This window comes from Trifolium pratense, linkage group LG1 (assembly GCF_020283565.1).
Source record: "Trifolium pratense cultivar HEN17-A07 linkage group LG1, ARS_RC_1.1, whole genome shotgun sequence".
Lineage (NCBI taxonomy): Eukaryota > Viridiplantae > Streptophyta > Magnoliopsida > Fabales > Fabaceae > Trifolium > Trifolium pratense.
The window spans coordinates 32,164,647-32,188,257 of record NC_060059.1 but is presented as its reverse complement, the minus strand read 5'-3'; the positions used below and the strand labels follow the sequence as shown (position 1 = coordinate 32,188,257).

Here is a 23,611-nt window from a genome sequence, read left to right as displayed (position 1 = left end):
TTTCTTAAATTCATTGAAAGTCATGAGAATTGTGGAAGATTTGAATAGATGAAAACTCAAAAATGTTGGATAAATAATATGGTGTTTTATTGTTTCTTGTTATCAAGTTTGATATTGACGCAGAGCTACATACGTTATAAGGAGAAATAGCGCAAAAGAAAAAAGAATATGTATGTAGTCAGATATTGGGTGTCACGTTCCTACGTAATTAGATGAGCAGTGCTTTGTCGTCACGTCATTTTGGCCATTAGAGACTAGTGTATGCCTATACATATTAGAGACTATTGTATGCCTATATATACTTAATACTCTTTGGAGTAATTAAAAAACACGTAATTAAGGGACACAATTATTGTTTACGAAATGGTTGTAATTACTAGTTACTACTAATTAACAATGTATGGCACACACAACAAAAATATGTATACATAAATAAACCATACAAACTATATGTACTTTGAAAAATTCCCTTAGTATGTCACATTGCTCTCATGCATGTTGGAAGTGGCACAGTGATATGATTCTTATTCACTGTCTTATCAAAAACGAGTCAAAGAAATTCCCTTTGTAGCAAGTTTAATCTTTTTCACCTTTTTCTTATTTTAGCAAAGTTTAGATATTAGGTAGCATAGCTTTTGAAAAACTTTTTTGACCATCAAATACGATGAAAAATTATTCAATATCAATCACATGAAATAACACCAATCTCTTCTAATTAATCTCTTTTAGTTTAATTAAGGTTTTGAATTTAATTTTTAATCTATTAAATTTATTTTAAGAAGAGTTTGCAACTCATTACGTCTCACAAGACTCTAATTAATTAATAATTAATTTCTGCAGTTATGCTTAAAAATATCCGATTCACACACAAAAAGTACGATGAAAAATTACATTAATACCCCTTCCCATCAACTTCATGCAAAATCAATATATATGGTCCCTTTGCTTTTATTTCCTTTGATCCCACACATATCTTCCTCGGACCTGCATTTAGAATATTGACCCTATCAATAACTTAAAATGACAATCCTACCCTTACTTGTCCCTCTCAAAGCAAGAAAAAGACATCTGGCAATTTCGTCCTTATTCATAAAGTTGCATATACTCTATTTAATCTCAAATTATTTCATAACATTGTGTCACACACTTCTTTCCAAATCAAAGAGGTAATAAAAACTTCTTCTCCCTCTCTTATTATTCATTTCCTTCTTCTTATCCATCAACATTAATATTCTTGAAATATTAATTTTTCTTACCAAGAAAAAATATGTGGTGTTTTATTTAATTTTATGTATGATCTTAACTCATTTTTTCTTTGTTGTTTTTTATGTGGTAAATTAATTATAGATTAAAGAGAAAAAAAAAAGTGTAGTTAGCTAGGGTTTTGTGAAATGGGTCGTGGAAAGATTGAGATAAAGAGGATTCAAAACACAACAACAAGACAAGTTACATTTTCCAAAAGAAGAAGTGGACTCATCAAGAAAACTCATGAACTTTCAGTGTTATGTGAAGCTAAAATTGGGCTTATCATTTTTTCAAGTACTGGAAAACTCTTTCAATACTGCTCTGAACCCTATAGGTATGTTTTTATATGGCTATATTCTTCATTTTAATTTTATTTATTTATTGTTCTCTTAGATCTCTCTTGCATTTGTGTCATAATGTAAATTTAAGTGATTCTCCAGCTTCAATTAATACTGCATGGTTTTTCTCATATTTATTTTTATTTTTATATATATTTTTTGGGTTAGTTAAGAATTTTGATTTTACTTTTTTTTTTTGATAAAATGATTAATTAATTTTCTCTAGCAGATATTAAAATACAGAATGTGTTTCTTCTAGGGTGATTAATTGATTTTCTCTCCTCAAAATATATATTTTTATTTTTATATTTTGGGGTTAGTCTTAAGAATTTTGATTATTTACTTTTTTTTTTGTTTTGATAAAATGATTAATTACTTTTCTCTAGGAGAAATTAATGTATATTAAACTAGTAGAATGTGTTTCTTCTAGGCTGATTAATTGATTTTTTCACCTCAAAAGTTTTCTCATTTTGTGTGAATGTATGTATGAGAGAGAAATTGATGTTATGATGTACTCCCTCCGTCCCAAATTATAAGGGAAAAAATACCATTTTTTTTGTCCCAAATTATAAGAGAAAAAATCATTTTCAAGAATGTTTTTTCCTTATTTTCATAAAATTAAATGCAAATTGCATTTAATTTCTTCTCTCTCTCATTTTCTCAATAAACAACAACCAATAAAAATTATTTTTACATCTTCCTATGCAACTTATTCCAAGGAAAACCCACAAAATCATACTTCAAATTCTCATGTTTTACTTTTTCTTAATAAGTGTGATTTTTTTATTTTCCCTTATAATTTGGGACGGAGGGAGTACATGTTTATGGAAGTTATTTTGTGGTTTAAATTTTAGAATTTTGTTTGATTGATTTTCTCTCTTCAAAGTTAATATATGGTAGAATGTTCCTTATACTTGAATCGATCCTTAATTTTAGCCCACTTGATCTAGATCTTTCTCATTGTAGTTGATTGTAGATTGTTAGATATATATTTTTATTTTTTATTGTTTTTATAATTTAGAATAATTAATTTCTTTTAATTTCTTTCCTCAAAACTTAATGTTATCTTTCTCATTGTTGTGTGTGTTTGAGTGAGAACTTGATGTTCTGTATATCATGTACATGTCAAAGGGAAATTATTATATATTTTAGGATTACTTTTTAGAATTTTGAATTAAATTTCTTTTCTCTCTTCAAATCTAATGTAGATAATGTGTTTCTTTGAAGTTAGTAATTTGTATAAATATAAATAATATTTTTTCTTATAATAAAAAAATAATTCTTAAACTGAAATCCACTTATATATTATTATAAAGCCATATGTAGAGGATATTTGGTGTTTTCTTCTATGCTATATACAATAGAAAATAATATAATTTAATATAAGTGTATGTATTAGTGTCAGATATCGATGTAAGTCTGATATTAAAATACATCTAATTCAAAAAATCTCCTTTTTCATAGATTATATACTTCCTCCGATCACTAATATATAAAAAAAAATTATATTATCTAAAAAATAAAATTTCTTTTATATTAAAAATTAGGAGAATATGACATATAAGTTATTGGTCACTTTCATTCTAATACTAATGTTGACCAAACTTGAGTGTGTGACTTAGACAGTTAGTTTATTATTCTGATGACACAAGACTACAATTATTTCATGTTATAATTCTTTTTTTCAGACACCATGTGATGGTATGAACTATGGTGATCACATTTCACTTTCATCTTTCCTTATTTCAATCACATAATTAATAATAAAAAATTTCATCTTAGTTTCCTATAAAGATTTTTCTTAAATAAAAATACTAAACCTAGCTATATCTATGTTATACCAATTCTTTGTTCAAATTTATGTCATAAATTTATTTGTTCATAATTTCATATATATACTATATAGTATGTGATCATACTCAATAATCAAGTAGTGTTTTTTTGTTTTCCTTTCAGTATGGAGCAAATCATTGAAAAGTATGAAAGATCTAGTGGTAAACGAGTTATGGTGGAACAGGATGATCATCTGACTAATCACCACAGGGTATGAGCCTCACTCATACTAATTTTTTTTTTAAATGTTAATTGTGAAAAATTAATTAAACCTTCTTATAGTACTATTATTAATTTTATACATAAATTAGAATACCTAATGTAATTTCTTGATATTTTTTTTCGGGTACATTTCTTGCTTATATATATTTATTGATTTATTGTATTTATAGGAAGAAATGCTGAATGAGATAGCAATGTTGAGGCAAGAAAGTCTTAGTATTGAATTGGGAATTCAACGCTATTTAGGAGTTGACATGAAAAATTTCAAGTTTGATGATCTGATAAAACTTGAAGAAGAATTAGAAAATTCTCTTGCAAAAGTTCGAAATCGGCAGGTTAAAATTAATTTTTCTATTTTAGCTATTAATTTTTCTATTTCATCTTCAATATTAATTTCTAAACAATGATTTGTCTTTCCTTTTATTTCAAAATAATAAAAAAATTACCTTTTGTTTTAACTTTTTAATTCAAAATTTCATAATTATTTTTTTGTAATATTCAGAGGAGAGGTGTAAAAATGAAATTATTTTGATTAACTTTTTTATGGAAAACAATATATGTACTAGATTAATTATTTCATCATTAGGGGTAATTGAAAATTAGAGTACTCATTGCTCTCTTTATCTTGTAAATGATTTTGCATGTAGATTGAGCTCTTCCAACAGCAAATCCAGAATCTGCGAATCAAGGTCACACAATTAACACTAATACCAAACTAATCTCTCTTTATTCAGTCACACAATTTCCACTTTTTTAAATAACAAAAAATCCACTTTTATAATTGATTATTCATTAATTGACAAATTATCCATATTTATATATCTTGTGAATAATCCAGGAAAGAATTTTGGAAGAGGAAAACATCAATCTGTCCAACTGGGTAAGGAATCTTAATTTTATATATTGCAGTAAAATAATACAAATGTGGCCGATGCCACTAAAATTGAAGTAGCGATGTCGTTGTAGAGGCCACTAAAAATTTTAAACTATAGTCTACCATTGCAATTACAGTTGCAAACCACAATTTAAAAACGATATATACATTAAACTAATTTTACCGATTAATTAACTAGATAGAATGTTAATTTGAGGATTAATTAGTTTCAGCAGCACATGAGAGTGATGGAATTACACAACCTTGGAGTGGAAGGAAAAAAATCGGTACAAGAACAACAAAATGCAATGGATGAGTTTGCATTCTTTGAGGACCAACCTACAAGTAGCATTCTTCAACTTGCACTTGCTCAGCCAAATCTTCAAGACTATCACAAGTCTAGGGACCCAAATCAGCCATAAAACAATATGGTATTTTTTTTTAATTTTTTTTAAAATGAAATTTGAAAACATTATGGTATATATATTTTCTATTGCATATGTTAATTTCCATATATGTTACAATATATATAGTTAATGACATATATATATGTTGCATTGTGATTTGCAGAGTGACATGCATGAAGTGTTTTGTGGATCAAGCTGCCATATATCAATCAGTCTAGTCTATAATGTTTATTTTGAATTTCAGGTTGAGTGTTGAACATATATTTATAATTAGAAGTATTTAATTATAATATTTATGATATAAATTAAGAGGGAGTATTGTAGATACCTAATATTATTCACTTGTGACTTTAACTTATTGATTACCTATATATGTTAATGTTAATCCTGTCTTAATTATATACAAAAGGCTTGTTTTCATGTATTTTCTTGCTTCTTACAATTTTTTACCAATGCACTATATATTTACTATTTGTGATTTTTTAGTGAGAGTTTGGTTACATTTTCAGCCCAAACTGAGGCATTAGTTTACATAGAAGAAATAAATGGCAATAGCATCTAAAGTAACAAACGGGTTTATGATTTAAAGATTACACCAAAAATAAGCTATTGATATCCTACAAATTCATTTTGGTGTCTATCATTGTTTTAAATTGTGGGTGCGGTTGCATTCGAACCTTTATATTGGGGTATATTGCAAGAAAAGAAGAACGATATATTGCAAGAAAAAAGGCCTCAAAATAGTTTAATTTAGTTTTTTTTCTTTTTGGACACAAAATAGTTCAATTTAGATATATTTAGATTTTCTATTTATTTTTCATACAACTTTGCATAAATTTTATATTTTATAAAACCTCAGAGAGTCACAATTATATCTGTTTTAGGCCTCTATTTTTGTTGGACGACCCTATATAAATATGTGATAAAAGTAATTATTAGGAGAACAAGAAAGAGGTGTCAATTGGTTGAAGTTGGACAAGTTAAATACGGAAGGAACACAGTCCTGGCATAGGATTTTGACATCTATATTATTTTGACTTGGCTATGTTAGGGAAGCAATATTGATAATTAGCAACCAACCATGATACTATAATGGCAAGGATTTTCACTCTTAAATGTTACTTAAGAGTGGTTTTTTGGAGGTCAATTTGGTGTTATATAATCCAAGTTTTATATGGCGTAGTATCTACGCATTGCTAGCAAGAACGATGTTGTTCTTTGTTAGTTGTCAAAAATTTGATTACATATCATTCTATATTGAAATTGTGTTGATAAATGAAATGAGTTAAGATTGTTGTAGTAAAAAAAATTAAGTAATTGCTACAGTAAATAATAAATACGCGCCGGTGAAAAGTCATTTTCATTGTTCATCAATCAATAGAATAAAAATTAAGATACTAATTTTTTTTGCTTGAAAGGCAAATAAATTATATATAAATAAAGAGCTTCAAAGATCAAAAGACAAAGAGTACACTAAAAAAAGAGAACAAAAAGAAACAACCAACAATAAAGAAAGCAAATCTACAAATATAAAAGCCCGAGTAGGAACAACAAAGCAACACCGAAGTAGCAGTACAAACGGAGCAACCAACCACAAGCTAACAACCCATGGGCACCACACCAAAAAGAGAGACATCGGGGTCTTTTTGCATCCTCCTTGGAAGTTTTTTTTAAAGAAGTTAAATTAGCCCACCCAAATTAGCACTAGAGAGAATCGAACCTCAGACCTCAAGAGGAGCACACTCCTAGGTCCCAAGTCAATACCAATGCACCAACCCAAGTGGGTTTCCTCCTTGAAAATTTGAAAGAAAAAATATCAAAAATTGATAAAGGCTATATAGAAGCATGGCGAACCGCCTCTGTGAGCAAAGTCTCCAACTCTTGATGAACTGCGATGGCCCTATTATAGCTGAAGGAAAGTGCCGCGAGAGTTTCCTTAACGGACACTACTCTCGTAAAAACAGCCTTGCTGACTTCCATCCCTTGTGCTAGTTTTGAGGATATCCGATTGATTTCATTTGTATCATCAATTTGTGCTTGCTTAAGTTCAGCCAATTGATGTTCAAGCAAGTCTATCTTATTTGACCTATTTGAAATGTCATGCCTCTTTTGATCCCTTGTCTCGACCAAGGTTTCTGCAGCTGTTTTCGACGCCAAAGCTTCCCGTCGAATTTCATTCATGGAGGTAGTGACATGGTCATGGGTAGGTATCACAGCAAGTAGAGTGGTATTGGCCTCCAAAGAGGTAAAGAATTTTTCAAATGCAATAAAAGCTTCTTGGTTGGCCCCATGAAGTTGAAGACGAAGGGGTCGAAGTTTCTCTACAAGATAGTGCACCCTAATAGTGGTGGTCTGGTCGAAGGAGCTCACATTAGTAGAATTGGAGAATATTTCTTTTATTTCTCTGAAAAGGTTCACAACCCCATGATTGTCGGGAGTGGTTTCAATCGTCGAAGAAGAAGACCCATCAAACACATATGATGGTGTGGGATCCAATAGTTTGAGGATGACATCAAAGGAGGAAGCAACATCATCACCATCTTCGACAATGTTAACAAATCCTCGTGACTTTTCGGTACCAAAAGTAGTATGGGGCTCTTTTACGACATTAATGTCTTGACCCTCAACTTCTAAAGTGATAGCTGCTCCATAAGAAGGATTCTCACTTTCTAAAATGATAGCTGTCGCAGAAGAAGGATCATATGTGGTTTCGTGGTAGGTAACTTGAGTCGATGAGGGACCCTAAAACAAAAGATGAATTCATAATGAATGGTGAGAACCGGTGGACAACATGAACAAAATCCATTATTTAAAGTGTTGTATTATAAAAATAAAAATAAAAAGACGACGCTATATATTCAAAAACTAACGTATAGCATTCATCAAGAGCTGACACTACATTAGCGTCTGTGTCAAACGGACTCTATAGATGATGTTTTATAACACCAATATATATATATATTTGTAGCGTCACCCAACAACCGAAGCTACTGGCGTTTGCCATATATATACATGTTACTAGCATTAGCTTAGCGTCTAATAGGATGGACGCGAAATAGCGTTTGTTGGACGCAACTATCTAGCGTCGAGTATTTAAGTGGCGTCTCGACATTGACGCTAAACCTTGCTAATATTTAAGTGGACGACGCTCCAAACCAATTTTTTTACCTTAAGGTTCGAAAAGGTAACTTTCTTCTATTTCTCTTTCTAATTCAGCTGTAAGAGCTTTATCTTGTAAAGAAAATAAAACTTGAGAATAAAGAATTTTTCAGCACATATCTTATTTGAATATACACTGATACACCGGTGAGATAGATAAATTCTGATACGATAACATATAATATTTATTAATTTTTTAACATATAAAATTATCTATCTCAACAGTATACTGAATTGATAGATTCATCGCAAAAAAGATACTTACTAGATTGATAGGAGAGGAGGTGGTAGTTTGAACGGAGGAATATTTGAGTATGTTGTTTACTCTTGTATGATATGTGTTCACCCCCTTAGTTATGCCATTGCTTTTCACAGCTCTTAGTTGTCCCCCATCCGGAGGAGAAGCATATTGACCATTATTAGGATCCTCCATGTTATTTTGAAGGATTAAGATCCACCTGTTTTGCTGCTTTTTGGTAGAAGAATGGGATTTGTTTTTTGTCTAAGTATGCATGAATTTATGCTGGTTTTATAATACGAGGGTTTTTTTTTTTGTTACAATAATACGAGGGGTTGCTTGTGATAAAAATAAATACACGAATTATATAAAAATATAATAAACAACATGAGGGTTAGTGTCTAGTATGGACGAGGAAACTTCCGTAAATTTCCCTCTCTTTTTTTTTTTTTTTGGTGAATCGTAAATTTCCCTCTCTATTTCTGTTACTTTTATTTCTTTCACACGTTAAGAAAAATTGTAGGTTTTTTTTTATTTATTTTTAATTGCCAACTCATTAATTAATGTGGGTTTTTAATTAAAAAAATAAAAAAAAAAAACTTAAAAGTTGTTATATTTTTATAAACTTACTTAAAAGAAAGTTTTTTTTTTTGACTAAAAGTTGTTATTATATATATATAAAAAAAATTCTTATATATATAATAACTAATAATAGAGTAACAAAAAAAAAAACGAAGATGAAAAAAAAACTAATAATAATAATAGTAACCAAAAAACTAATAATAATAATAATAATAATAATAATAACTAATAATAATAGAGTAACAAAAAAAAAAACTGCAATCACATAGTAACGCAAGAACAGTCGCTTTGCCCTAACCCCAAATTGAAATTGAAAACGAAGAACAATCGCTGCATATGAACGGAACGAAAAAAAAAAGTTTCTTTAAATAAAAAAATTTCTTTAAAAAAAAAAGTTTCTTTAAAAAAAAGATTCTTTAAAAAAAAGTTTTATTTTAAAAAAAAGTTTCTTTAAAAAAAAAGATTTCTTTAAAAAAAAGTTACCGTAAAAAAAAAATTTCTTTAAAAAAAAAAGTTTTTTTAATTATTTTTAATTAAAAAATAAATAATTACTGAGTTGGCAATTAAAAAGTTTATGAGTTTATGAGTCATTTCACTTATAAAGTGTTCAATCTCAACTCTTTTAACTAATGTGAGACTTTTTCTCACACTTGATAAATCTCAACACGCATGACTTTAAATCGGGAAGGGAGCTTCTACGGTACATCAGGATAATTCGAATGTACTGGTACATTAAGTCGTTAAATTGATAAATTAACGATTATTTTTATGAATTAAGTTGATTATTGTATTTTAGAGATAATAATATCACAAGGAAAAATCACAATTTCACTGTTTATAAGCAATTCACTGATTTTTTTAATTTTTCATTAAATGTTACAATATTGACTATTATAAGGAATAAAAATTCAAAAAATATCAAATTTTATATTTTTGACAATTTTGATAAATAATATTTGGTTATTATAATGTTTTAAATAATAAAAAAAATTATTTATTTTAAAAAAAATAATTTACCTATCATTTTAATGACCTGATGTATCGGTACATTAGAAATTATCAAAATACTTTAGAATTTCCCATGAGTCAATGCATGTGGATGATCTAAAGTCTCCTCATTCATACGTATTGGGGAAGATGTTAAAATGCATTTTCATACAAGGACGTAGGTACTGTAGCGGTGGAAACACATTTAATTAGTACAGTAGAGCTTTATTATAAGTTACTAGCATTTAGTGTAAAAAAATGATTGTATTCAACAAACCTTATCCTAAGTTTTAAATTGTAATAATAATAGTAGTGTGAATGGGGAGACTTTAGATCATCCTCATGCATTGACTCATACCTTCAAGAATCAAGATCCTTATTCATACCTTCCAGAATTGCAGCGTTGTACGTTATCGAGTTATTATTTGCTAAGTTTAATTATATGACATAAGTTTTTTTTTTTTAACCAAAATATATATAAGACATAAGTTTAGGTACCGTTTGGCCTAGCTTTTTTTAGGTGTAGAAGCTCTTTTAACCATAAAGCTAGAAATAACAGTTTTTTAACTAAAATTAAAATCGTTTGATAAATCTTACTTTTATTTATAAAAAAACAGTTAAAAGTTGTTATTTTTTTATTATAATAGGGTTAAAAGATATGTTTGGTAATATATTATAATTTTTCCTAAAATATAGAAGTTGTTTTTTTTTTTTTTACTATAGCTTTTCAAAATTGTTGTTTAGCCTAGTTTCTTACTTTTAAGTAAAAAGAAGAGGAAAAAGGTTAGGTCATTCGGTATCTTCCTATAGTATAAATTTAGTTATTCTATAAATTATAGACTATAGTATTGGAAATATGCACTCCAATCGTAATGATATATATGCTCGGTCTTTCCCCACCGTCCCAATATCCAATCGGTACATGTATCTATATCTATAATATATATAATGAGGATACATGAATTTTGATGTGGATTTTTCATAATATCAACAATATTTTTGATTTTTTTTAATAGCAACAAAAAATTTTGTTAACAAATTCACCGTAACATAAGACACATTTTTTTTAGCAAAAATCTTTTATTAACAAACTCACCATAATATAAGTCTTGTCTGACCCGCTAGTATACCATTATTCACATTATAAATTTTCACTCAACTACTCGGTAGCTTATAAAAAAAACTCAACTATTCGGTACATTGCGGATTTGAATTTCCCACAGATACAACAGGGTGTTGTAACTCATGTTAGCCGCCCGATCTCTTATTTAAGGTATCGTATCATCAATTTAATATTATCAATTTAAGTTTTAAAATATAATTTTAAAAAAAAACCGTTTCTTAATAATGAATGACACTCAAAGTAGTATCATTATTGAAGAAATACATATATAAATTGTATAAATATTACATGAGATTATAGAAACTTTTTTGTTACTAATTGAAAATGTTGTTGAAGAAAGTACTTGTTATCGAAAGAGAAAACTTCCCAGCTATAATCGAAAATGACATTTCATTGGGTCGTCGTCATTCATTCATCATCATTTCTCAATAGCATGCATCATGCACATGCAATCTTTCTCATTTTTTAATGGGTAAATAGTGTTATACCCCCTGCAAAATAGCAGAGTTTTGCGTTACCCCCCTGCAAAATATTTTTTTGAGATTACCCCCTGTAATGTCAAGATTCTTTGCGTTACCCCCCTGACTCAACAAGTGGGCATATGACATGGAAGAATCTTGACATGGCATGACACGTGGAAATTAATTTATTTTTTATTTATTTTTAATTGCCAACTCATTAATTAATGTGGGTTTTTAATTAAAAAAATAAAAAAAAAACTTAAAAGTTGTTATATTTTTATAAACTTACTTAAAAGAAAGTTTTTTTTTTTGACTAAAAGTTGTTATTATATATATATAAAAAAAATTCTTATATATATAATAACTAATAATAGAGTAACAAAAAAAAAACGAAGATGAAAAAAAAACTAATAATAATAATAGTAACCAAAAAACTAATAATAATAATAATAATAATAATAACTAATAATAATAGAGTAACAAAAAAAAAACTGCAATCACATAGTAACGCAAGAACAATCGCTTTGCCCTAACCCCAAATTGAAATTGAAAACGAAGAACAATCGCTGCATATGAACGGAACGAAAAAAAAAAGTTTCTTTAAATAAAAAAATTTCTTTAAAAAAAAAAGTTTCTTTAAAAAAAAGATTCTTTAAAAAAAAGTTTTATTTTAAAAAAAAGTTTCTTTAAAAAAAAAAGATTTCTTTAAACAAAAGTTACCGTAAAAAAAAAATTTCTTTAAAAAAAAAGTTTTTTTAATTTTTTTTAATTAAAAAATAAATAATTACTAAGTTGGCAATTAAAAAGTTTATGAGTTTATGAGTCATTTCACTTATAAAGTGTTCAATCTCAACTCTTTTAACTAATGTGAGACTTTTTCTCACACTTGATAAATCTCAACACGCATGACTTTAAATCGGGAAGGGAGCTTCTACGGTACATCAGGATAATTCGAATGTACTGGTACATTAAGTCGTTAAATTGATAAATTAACGATTATTTTTATGAATTAAGTTGATTATTGTATTTTAGAGATAATAATATCACAAGGAAAAATCACAATTTCACTGTTTATAAGCAATTCACTGATTTTTTTAATTTTTCATTAAATGTTACAATATTGACTATTATAAGGAATAAAAATTCAAAAAATATCAAATTTTATATTTTTGACAATTTTGATAAATAATATTTGGTTATTATAATGTTTTAAATAATAAAAAAAATTATTTATTTTAAAAAAAATAATTTACCTATCATTTTAATGACCTGATGTATCGGTACATTAGAAATTATCAAAATACTTTAGAATTTCCCATGAGTCAATGCATGTGGATGATCTAAAGTCTCCTCATTCATACGTATTGGGGAAGATGTTAAAATGCATTTTCATACAAGGACGTAGGTACTGTAGCGGTGGAAACACATTTAATTAGTACAGTAGAGCTTTATTATAAGTTACTAGCATTTAGTGTAAAAAAATGATTGTATTCAACAAACCTTATCCTAAGTTTTAAATTGTAATAATAATAGTAGTGTGAATGGGGAGACTTTAGATCATCCTCATGCATTGACTCATACCTTCAAGAATCAAGATCCTTATTCATACCTTCCAGAATTGCAGCGTTGTACGTTATCGAGTTATTATTTGCAAAGTTTAATTATATGACATAAGTTTTTTTTTTTAACCAAAATATATATATATATATATATATATATATATATATATATATATATATATATATATATATATATGACATAAGTCATTTTTTTTACATAAATTAGACACAGGCAGACGTAAAACGCGCTTGTCTAGCCTGCTAGCAGGGTGTTGTAACTCATGTTAGCCGCCCGATCTCTTATTTAAGGTATTGTATCTATGGGCGGAGCCAGGATTTAAACATAGGGGGACCGAGTCTAAAAGGAAGAATTTTTTTTTTTGGTCAAGCTAAAAGGTATAATTTAGTATATAGAAAAAGTAAATTTTCAAATGCACTACTTCTTCATTATCTCTCTCTTTTCCTCTTAAAAAACGAGGGAATTATTTTTTGTCTAACCAATTTTCAAACTAACAAAAACACAATTTTTTTTTCCGTGAACTTAGCTCAGTTGGTAGGGATATCGTATATATTATGCAGTCAGGTTTCAAACCTCGGACACTCCATTTTTTTTGTTACAACAGACACTCCATTTATTTTTATTAAAAGTGAAATTTCTAGTCACTAGACTACTAGCGAAAAACACAATTTTTCAAATAAATTTAGATAAGACAAATGCAAGCACTTAAGAAACAAGTCTCAACCTAACAATTAACAAATACTAACACAATCTTATGAAAAAATAAAGTTAATCAGGTGCTAATTCTTAAAATAAAAGATGTAGCTCAAAGTGGGATAGAAAAATAAAGTAACAATTTACCAAGACAACAATACAATAAAGAGTATATATATTAAATTTAAATCTGCTACTTTGAAAGAAATTGGAGATGAATGAAATTGGAGAAGAGGACAAAATAAGTGGTCCAAAACTTCTTTAGGGTTTTGCAATTTGGAGATTGGGAGGAGAACAATTAAGTTTTACTTCTCAACTTATTTTATTTTATTCAATTATTATTTCTTGTGTACTTTACAATGTTAATAAAAGGTTTTTTTACCATAAGAAGCAAGGTCCAATAGCTAGATATGTATAATACTATTAGTACTAGTAAAAAAATTATGAAAAAGCCAGAGGGACTACAGCCACCCCTTGTCCCCCATGTACCTCTGCCTTTGATTGTATCATCAATTTAATATTATCAATTTAAGTTTAAAAAAATAATTTTAAAATGAATCGTTTGTTAATAATATATGATATTCAAAGTAGTATCATTATTGAAAAAAATATATATAAATTGCATAAGTATTACATGATATTATAGTCTTACTAATTGAAAATGTTCCTGAAAAAAGTACTTGTTATCGAAAGAGAAAACTTCCCAGCTATAATCGAAAATGACATTTCATTGGGTCGTCGTCATTCATTCATCATCATTTCTCAATAGCATGCATCATGCACATGCAATCTTTCTCATTTGTCCCTTAATTTAATTTCAACTTCAAGTGATAAATGATTTTGTCCTTTATTTTTTTATGTAACTTTTGCCTTTTTTTTTTCTTTTTTTTCTTTCATCCATATTTATGTTCGTGTATGATTTTTCAACCTTCAATTTTATAATTTGTTTTGGAGCATAACGCATAGAGAAAAAAAAAACATCATTTGAGGCTTGAAATCTATATCCATACATGAAGGGAAAAAAAAAAGAGACTAAAATATATCGTAAAAAAAGATTATGGACTAAAATGTTTCCTAAAATTAAAGTAAGGAACTACCGGTATAATTTTGGGTGTTTTAATATGCTAAAAAATAGAGAATTAAACTGTACAACTTTTGTTATACCCATAGAAACTGATTATGGGCCATCAGACAAAAAATAAGTAGTAAGAGACAAAATAAAAACAAAAAATTTTATCTATCACTAAACATATATATATATATATATATATATATATATATATATATATATATATATATATATATATATGACAACTTTTTGTTTATAGCATAACTATAAACAAATACAAAAATATTTATTTTATTTTTAAATATAAAAAATATTATCCATATCTCTCTCCAGTATAATTGTGTCATGTTATGTACTTTATTGTGTTCAGTCATATATTGTTCTATCTAGAACTTATTGTTATGCGAATAAAACTCGACTTTGTCTTATTTCTCGGGCGTAATACTATCGTTAACGTTTATGTTTGTCGTGTGAATCACGAGATTTCGTTATTCAAATCCGATTAACTATATTTAATAAAAACGCTCTCCGTCAACCACAACAACCCTTCCTTCCACCACTTTTCTTCTCATGAAGAAACAGAAATTCATTGGCTTTCTTAATTGAATCTTCTATATATAATTATTCCCATCCTCCTCGCAAAACAAAAAATAGAGCATTATTATCAAAACCACCCTTCTCTTAGTTTTGTTTCCTCAAACAATACCTTTCAAAAGGTGATCTTTTTCTTCTTCTTAGCTTAAGTTAATTTTTATATTTAATTATTTGTTTTCATGCCAAATCATCCTCATTCTATAACTTCAAGTGTAGTAGTGGAATATATATATTTTGTTTTGGAACTTAGTTTGTTACATAAACAAAGACAAGAAATGCTTCTTCCTATGAAGCTAGTTTCTTTAATTAATATAATGTGTGTGAACTTTTACGGAAAGAAACCATGTTTTTGTTGTAGATTTCTAGCTAGCTAGTGATTCTCAAAGTGTTTAGCTTAAGTTAAACACATTCTAATGCATTTGTAATTTGTCTGTAATTCTAGGCTTGTAGGTTGTTTATATCTAACCGTCCCTAAATATAAAACTCATTGAGAAAATTACGGAGATTAAGAATTATAAGTAAGAAAAATTTGAAATCTATCACAAATTTTAGTGGGGAAATTTGAAATCTGTCACAAATTTGCAAGGAAACTGAAATCCATCCCCAATTAGCAATGGAATTCCAAGAATAAATATTGTATTTTTATGCAGTCAATAGTGACAGATGTATTATTGTTGCGACCATTTTATTCCGTCGTTATTTGTGACGGATGATAAATGACCTCGCTAAATATTTGCGGCGTTCAAATTTGTTACGAATTTTTAGTCGTCATTAAATCTGTCACTAAATGTTTTTGTGACGGAAATTTGACACTTTAGCGACGGATTCCTTCCCTCTCTAAATTTAAGTTTTCTTGTATTGAGAGTATATCTATTAAACTCATTTAATGATGGATAAAATTATAAAATGTTTTGGTCAAACATTTGATTGATTCTTCCATCTAATCTAGTTAGTCATTATTTATTCATATAGAGAAGACTTAAAGTTTCCCATTTTTAAATCAATTAAGGGTTGTTGTTGGGCTCGTAGACAACAGTATAATTCTCATCTATATATAAAACACATAATAGCATAGTTGGAATATAAACCGAAATTAATATTTATTCTTTTTATTGTGCACCCTTCCTATTTTTTTTTTATTACAACCTATTCTAAATATAATTTTTTTGAATTAAAAGATGGGATCTGACTCTAGTTGGTTGGTTCACATGGAAGTGATGTTGGGGTCTCTAGATCATATAGAAGTTCAGTCATGCAGCATTTGTAGAGTTTCGGACGAGCTTAGAGGTCTGAAAGAGAAGGCTTACAAGCCAAAGTGTATCTCAATAGGACCTTTACATAGGGGAGCAACGAGTTACCTCGAATTGATGGAAGAGTCTAAATGGCAATATATGCGCGAGTTTCTTGAACGACAAGGAATAATCCGAGAGCAAAACAGAACTTCAGAGGTAAGGTTAAACGAATGTGGCAATGATATTGTCAAATTGGTTGAAATCATTCGCGCAAGCTATGGTGGTAGCATCTTTGACTCGGAATCACCCCAAGAAATCGCCAAAATAATGATATTGGATGGTTGTTTTTTGTTAGAGTTTCTCACTAGACTTGGCAATTACAAATTAAGTTACGATGATCCAATATTTGAAACCAAGGAAAAAGTGTTGTCGATTGTGAACGACATCACAATGCTTGAGAATCAAATACCCTTCATTGTTCTCAAGAAGTTATATAGGAAGGTCTTTCCAGATGGCTCTGAAATTGAGGACGATCATCGAGTTGCTAATATTGTGCGTAAAGCTTTTGATTACCCTTTGGTGAATGCCACGGGCGGTGCTCATATACTTCATTTGATACACTTGTCTACAGTTGATCAAAGCAAACGCGAAGAGGGAAAACGAGCAAATCAACAACTATTTCGATGTGCTTCTAGGCTTCGAGCTGCTGGGATAATTATCTGTCCAAAAAAACAAAACATTAGTAATAACCAGCAGCAGCATACTTTGGCGGATACATTCGACTTTGATATAAATTTCAATATTGAATCGGGGAAGCTGGAAATCCCGGTGTTGTATGTCAAGGAAACAACAGAAGTGAGATGGAGAAATTTGATTGCTTGGGAGCAGAGCAGAATTGGGGTTAAATGCAAATACACATCGTATGCACTTTTCTTCAAAGAATTAATATGTTGTAAACATGACATTGAATTGCTTGAAGAAAAAGGAGTTATAGTAGTACTAAATAAGTGTGTCAAGAGCAAAGAATTGTTAACACTTTTTCGCACCATCTCAAAGGGCGCGGAGCATATGGATTCCAGTTACAGTGAGATTTGTGATAGGTTGAATGTGTACAAGGGGGAAAAAGCCACAAAAGCTTTTGGATTGCGGCTAATCGTTTGGCATCAATGCAAGCGCATTTTTGAGGTGGTCTTGTACTATTGTCAAAATTGGTACAAAATTTTGAGACGCGACCATATACCTACTGTTTGGAAATTTATAGGAGTTGTGGCGGCTATTTTGCTTCTTGTTCTCACCATCATGCAGACTTATTACTCCGCGCGCGGCTAGTTAATTAACTTTAAACAAAGATTTTGTATTGTGTTCAAATTGAATTAGGCTTGTTTTCATGTATTTTCTTGCCTCTTATCATTTTTTACCAAAGTACTATGTGATTCCTCATGTGCCTATATTTACTATTTCTGATTTTTGTCAAACTATAAATTACCATTTCATGAGTTTTTTGTTATAATTTGAGACTTTCATGAGTTTATGATCAATCTGATTAACTGAGACTTTCATCGTGGTTGAGGTGTACGTATATCTCTCTTAGACTGACGTTGATGCTTCTGGTCGTCAACCAATGTATCACAAGAGCATCAATTTTTGAATTTACATTTTTGCCCTTGCGAAAAAGTTCAGAACATATTTCCTGAACTTTTATGCCTATTAAAAATAATATTTAAACTAGAAAAAGTTCCGAAAAAATATTCTGAACTTTTTTTGCAAGGACAAAAATGTAAATTTGGCGGGGGGAGGAATCCCTCAATTTTGTAGGCATAAATACCAACGTTTTAGGGCCAACATCATTTGGGCTTAACATATCACATTTTCAGCCCAAACTAAGGCCTTAATTTGCATAGAAGCAATAATGGCAATACCATCTAATTAACAAAACAGCTTATAATTTACAAATTACAACAAAATTAAGCTATTGATATCCTACAATTCCATTTTGGTGTCGACTATCGTTTTAAATTGTGGGCGCAGTTGCAGATGAACCTTTACATTGCGGTATAATGTAATAAAATAAGGACGATGTAATCGGCACCGAGACTTCAAAATTCTTTATATTGTAGTCAGAAACACAATAAACCTTTATATTGCGGTAAAATGAAGAGAAAAAAATATAAGGACAACGTAGTCAAAATTGCAATTATATTCAGCGCAACTGTAGTAACTTTATATTCTTTATACAACCGCAATTATGGTTGCAGAACACAATTTAAAACACTGATTTTGAAATTACAATTTTTTTTATGCTATTTACAATGGTGTTGACTTTGACACAAATCTCAACTTCTCTGTCACATAAGCCATTGCATAAATTTGACCACATGCCTCTTTGAGAACATGAAGCAAAATTAAAAGAAATATGCCTCCAAAAGCAACAACTCTCAACATGACTCTTTCTTGTGGTGACTTTGCAATCAAATAAACACAATCCAAACTTATTAAAATCCAACTAAACCTTTCCATAAACACTTTAATCATAGACACAAATTTTCCCACATTTTCTCCATAAATTTTACATATAATCCTTAAACAAAGAACACCAACAACAAAAAATGTTGTCATTGACCAACCTTTGTACTTCACTAGTTTACCTCCAACAACCAAAGCTTCTTTCCTACACACACATGTTGCACATTCACCCGAAAATGTCGAAGACATCAACGCATCGAAACCGGTATAATAAGGTAACACAATTGAATCCAAATATATACTTGCATGCAAAATTCCAGAAATTGTTGATGCTGCAAAAAAAGTGTACTTAATATCCTTAAAATTATCACCATCTTCAATATTATCAAAAGATAATGCTGAAATTAGTACCAATAGAAGAATTGCTGGACCAATACAAGAAAGTGGAAAAATTGTATTGATTTGATGACCCTTTGCAAAGATTAAGATTATAAGTGGAAGAGATATAGGACCAGAAGGTAAAAAAAATCTTTTTGATTGACTCAAAAAAATTGTTTTTTTTCTTGAGATAATATTGATTATCACAATTACAAGAGTGAAAAAATAAGAAAATGTTGTGAAAAGAAGGACTAAGATATCAATGAAAAAAGTGTAATTTGGAGGGTAAGTTTTATCACATACATAATGGTAAGGACAATTGATTGTATCCATTGTTTCTTCCATTTGCCAACTTATGCATTTGAAAAATGTGGCATGAATTTCTTCTAGGTCCCATCCAGGTTGGAATGTTGGGTTTTTTTGGAGCCAGATAAGGCTATTCATTATTATATGATTCTATGTGGTGAAATTAAATTTTGATCATATAAATAAGAATCATATGGATATTGTTTGTTGTTGTTGGTTGGGGAATTCAAGTACAAGTTTTGAATTGGATGAAGAAAGACCAACTAATCAATTTTTTTTGTTTATAATATTTTTTAAAAAAAAATTATTTGATTGAGTTTAAGTATTTAATGAGCTTAGTTTATGAAGAATTATTCGAAAATATCCGAGTTTTAGTCCTGACTGAAATAATTATTCACCAGATATTACTTATCTCTTGGACGAATTTTATATTACTATGAACTATTTTTTCTGAAAATCCGAAAGTTAAGACGTATAAAATTTTAATTTTTAAATTTTTTTTCACCATCAGTATCCGGTTTATTGGACGGCCTAATCTGGTTCGGGGTCAGTTCTGATATCAAGTGGTTTCAGCCCCCTCCCGATCATAGTTGCGGGGAATCGAACCGTATTTCTTCTTATAAATTACAACGTCAATCACCACATAACCGGCTAACGGTTGGTATTAATTTTCAATTCTAGATATAAAAATGAATTTGGTGGCATTAAAACAACATACTCCCTCCGGTCCTTATTATAAGAAACAATTTGGAAAAAACACACATACCAAGAAACCTTATCTTTCTTAATAAAAATTCTAAAATTTTACAATCTATTCCAAAATTAACCTTGGTGTATTAATTTATCCTTAGGGAATATATCACTCTAATTAATGCATAACTTTGGAATGGATACAATTTAATAAGGGTAAAAATGGAATTGTAAGAATAAATTTAATGATTGTTTCTTATAAAAAGGACCAAATTTTTTTTCCAAATTGTTTCTTATAAAAAGGACCGGAGGGAGTATTAGCTAAATTTATTTACTTTTTGTTTGCAATTTTATTCTAAGCAAAATTTCTTTCAATGAGGAATTCTGTTTCTGTCTGAAGTATATACTAGGTAGTTGAATGGAAGAAAAATTTCTAAAGCATGTCGTTGGCTTTTTAAGTGAAGAAATGTTGTACTAAGATATAGGCAACGTGATTCCAAAGGGAAAAGGATACTGTTAGGTGAGTGATGGATATATTTTGATTTCATGATGGGGTGCTAATATCAACTATATGTATAATGTAATGTATAGATAAAAATTGGTATGCCAACATCACCACAAATATTGGGGGACGTAACAATGTACTCCTCTGTCCCAAAATAGAAGTAAAAGTTGATTTACAAAAGTGAATTTATTTGCTCCAAATCTTTAACTAAATACATCGAGTTTCTTTGACTCATTTTTGCTTATATTTTGAGACGGAGAGAGTATATTGTTATAACATTTAATTTATGAAATTAAATAAAGGCCTATTCTTCTTATATGCAACAAGATTACCCCTCTTCCCTAAAGCTTCGCAGGGTTCTTTTCTTCCGGCACTTTCTTTCACTACCCGGTTGAGTATATGATGATGTTTTCTCTTCCCCCCTCCCATGAATTTTTTATACCCCCAATATTCTAATTTTGCCCTTGCAGAAAAATTCGGTTCGTAGAAACCGAATTTTTTCTAGTGCAAATTCAGAGTAAATTTCGGTTTTTAGAAGCCGAAATTTGTTTTCAAGGCAAAAAAAAAACTTCGGTTTCTACGAACCGAAGTTTTTTCAAGGGCAAAATTGGAAATTCAAGGGGGATAAAAGATTCATGGGGGTGGGAAGAGAAAACATCGTATATGATAATTGCTTTTTAATATCAATATCATTTGTCCTTAGCATCCAAAGCCTTATTTGAGGGAGGGCAAAGAGGGGACCTCCTAGGTCCATAAAAATAATTAAGTCTAAAATTTGGCCCCAAAATAATTTTTTTAGGGGACTAATAGACCCAACAAAGAATATATACGAAATTATTAGTTTTGTATGTCGCTTCCTATTGCTTCTCGGGGAATATATAATTGTATCAAGTATTAATTATGAATTTTTGTACAATGATATTTGATATGGTTGATAATTTATGAATTTATACATTAATAATACGCAAATCAATGATCAAATTCTCTATGTGTATGTATCTCTTATTCATATCAAGTATCAAATTCTCTGTCAAACTGCCTTCGTATTACTTTTTCATCACTACACGTATGCAAATTCTTTTCTTCTCGTAATCTCGCTGCATCTCAACACACACCTATTGTCTTCCTCTATATTTTTCTCTACAAGATCAGTCATCCCTATTTGTCTCTTATATACATATTGATGTAAACACAATTATTAGTGATTTTGTATGATTGCATTCAGAAATGATGGTAGGAATTGTTTTATACGTAAGAGTCTTTTGATATTAAATAAAAAGTTTAATATTTTTTGAGAATTCAAATTTTTTATACTACAATTATTAATTAGGGCCCAAATTGTAAATACGCCTTAGCCCACCAAAATCTTAGAAACGGCACTACTAGCATCTTAATTAGCATAGAGATTATAGTGACAAATTTCACATCCTTTAGCACCCTAACAAAATAAATAATATACTTTAGTTTTTTTTTTTCAAGTCATATACTTTAGAAATTTATTATTTAAATTTTACATATGTTGTTAAGTTAGAGAGAGTGATGCTTTTTTTAAAAACCAAATGTATTCTCCGTCGCAACTGCAAAGACTAATCTTCTCTCGAGGTAGTTGAGATCTATTTATGGGGTTGACCTCTCTCAATAGATATTTTTTCATACACACAGATCGAACTCATGACCAAATAATTAATGGACTATCAAGTATCTATTACTTGTGTCACACTATATTGGTGAGAGAGAGTGATGCTTTAAGAACTAAATTTATGATTTATTCATTAATTTTCTCATTAAATTAGAGAGATGTCAAATCCAAAACAATTGAGGAAGAACTCACAATATCTAAAAATTGGGGTGAGGCAAGATATTCAAATTATGTATAAAATAAGGGGTCAAGTTTCAAATATTTAAAATATTTTTTATTAGTATTTCTAAAAAATTGAGGGAGTGTACCTTCACCTTTGCATTTTTATCAACCCCTGTATTTTTTTTCTAGTATTTCTATTAATGCCTTATGTATTTATGTTGTTCATCAAGACGGCCATAAATTGGCTTTTTCATGGTATAACAAAAGTTGTTTAAAGACCCGGGGCTTAGGCCCTCCTTATTACCAAAAAAAAAAAAAGTTGTTTAAAGACCTGGTAGGGAGGATCGCGGTTCGATCCTCCACAACTGCGATCGGGAGGGGGCTGGAATCACTTGATGTCAGAACTGACCCCCGAGCCAGATTCAACTGGTGGTGAAAGTCAAAAAAAAATTGTTTAAAGACCATTAAAAAAAATTGTTTAAAAATGCTAATAATAAGTTGGTCTAAATACTAAGGGATTTAAATCTTTAAATAAATTCTAATTTTTGCTTGGAAAAAAAAAATAAGATTGAGATAGATGTTTAAACATGCAAACAATAAGTTGGTAATGCCAAGGGATTGAAACTCTTAAATAACTAATCATGAGTTCGATTTCTAACTCTTGCTTATAAAGAAAATTGAGAGTAGAGAACTCATCTTATAAATTTAGAAATTTTCTCATCCCATCCCTTATGTTTCTTTGCTATCCCATGCGTTTTCATTTATGCCATTGTGAAAAACTTCGGAACGCAGTTTTCGAAAGTTTTTCTAGATCAAATTTAGAAAAAATTCAG

The 23,611-nt window shown here is 29.3% G+C and overlaps 4 protein-coding genes across 5 annotated transcripts; 2 read left to right on the top strand and 2 right to left on the bottom strand.

The window, feature by feature from the left end:
- The first annotated feature begins 1,391 nt into the window (after positions 1–1,391).
- On the top strand, positions 1,392–4,934 carry LOC123892508 (MADS-box protein FBP24). The gene is made up of 6 exons (XM_045942311.1): positions 1,392–1,579; positions 3,540–3,627; positions 3,809–3,973; positions 4,286–4,327; positions 4,477–4,518; positions 4,740–4,934. Exons 1-6 carry the CDS (start codon positions 1,392–1,394, stop codon positions 4,932–4,934), a joined length of 720 nt encoding a protein of 239 aa, XP_045798267.1.
- Positions 4,935–6,302: 1,368 nt separating this feature from the next.
- LOC123883367 lies at positions 6,303–8,693 on the bottom strand. The gene is made up of 2 exons (XM_045932145.1): positions 8,344–8,693; positions 6,303–7,661 (listed from the first exon to the last, which is right to left on the bottom strand). The coding sequence occupies exons 1-2, from the start codon at positions 8,509–8,511 to the stop codon at positions 6,753–6,755; spliced, it is 1,077 nt and encodes a 358-aa protein (XP_045788101.1). The 5' UTR covers positions 8,512–8,693; the 3' UTR covers positions 6,303–6,752.
- Positions 8,694–15,260: 6,567 nt separating this feature from the next.
- LOC123883357 (UPF0481 protein At3g47200-like) lies at positions 15,261–18,063 on the top strand. The gene is made up of 2 exons (XM_045932135.1): positions 15,261–15,525; positions 16,582–18,063. The coding sequence occupies exon 2, from the start codon at positions 16,582–16,584 to the stop codon at positions 17,962–17,964; it is 1,383 nt and encodes a 460-aa protein (XP_045788091.1). The 5' UTR covers positions 15,261–15,525; the 3' UTR covers positions 17,965–18,063.
- A 771-nt stretch (positions 18,064–18,834) lies between these two features.
- LOC123883344 lies at positions 18,835–19,945 on the bottom strand. Of its 2 annotated transcripts, none has more exons than XM_045932115.1 (2): positions 19,780–19,945; positions 18,835–19,430 (listed from the first exon to the last, which is right to left on the bottom strand). In XM_045932115.1, exons 1-2 carry the CDS (start codon positions 19,871–19,873, stop codon positions 18,940–18,942), a joined length of 585 nt encoding a protein of 194 aa, XP_045788071.1. In that variant the 5' UTR covers positions 19,874–19,945; the 3' UTR covers positions 18,835–18,939. The 2 variants fall into 2 exon arrangements, with proteins under 2 accessions (XP_045788071.1, XP_045788080.1); XM_045932124.1 differs by having other exon boundaries at positions 18,835–19,328.
- Between the last annotated feature and the right edge of the window lie 3,666 nt (positions 19,946–23,611).

What these genes read in the sequence shown, in the direction of transcription:
- LOC123883367 (XM_045932145.1), bottom strand. Translation starts at nt 8,511, where the DNA reads ATGGAGGATCCTAATAATGGTCAATATGCTTCTCCTCCGGATGGGGGA. An exon ending in CCTCCTCTCCTATCAATCTA is followed by an intron (nt 7,662 to 8,343) that starts GTAAGTATCTTT and finishes CTTTTGTTTTAG; the next exon opens with GGTCCCTCATCGACTCAAGT.
- LOC123892508 (XM_045942311.1), top strand. Translation starts at nt 1,392, where the DNA reads ATGGGTCGTGGAAAGATTGAGATAAAGAGGATTCAAAACACAACAACA. An exon ending in TACTGCTCTGAACCCTATAG is followed by an intron (nt 1,580 to 3,539) that starts GTATGTTTTTAT and finishes TTTTCCTTTCAG; the next exon opens with TATGGAGCAAATCATTGAAA. An exon ending in TCCAGAATCTGCGAATCAAG is followed by an intron (nt 4,328 to 4,476) that starts GTCACACAATTA and finishes TGAATAATCCAG; the next exon opens with GAAAGAATTTTGGAAGAGGA.
- LOC123883357 (XM_045932135.1), top strand. Translation starts at nt 16,582, where the DNA reads ATGGGATCTGACTCTAGTTGGTTGGTTCACATGGAAGTGATGTTGGGG.
- LOC123883344 (XM_045932115.1), bottom strand. Translation starts at nt 19,873, where the DNA reads ATGGGACCTAGAAGAAATTCATGCCACATTTTTCAAATGCATAAGTTG. An exon ending in TCAATTGTCCTTACCATTAT is followed by an intron (nt 19,431 to 19,779) that starts GTATGTGATAAA and finishes CTTTTTTTGCAG; the next exon opens with CATCAACAATTTCTGGAATT.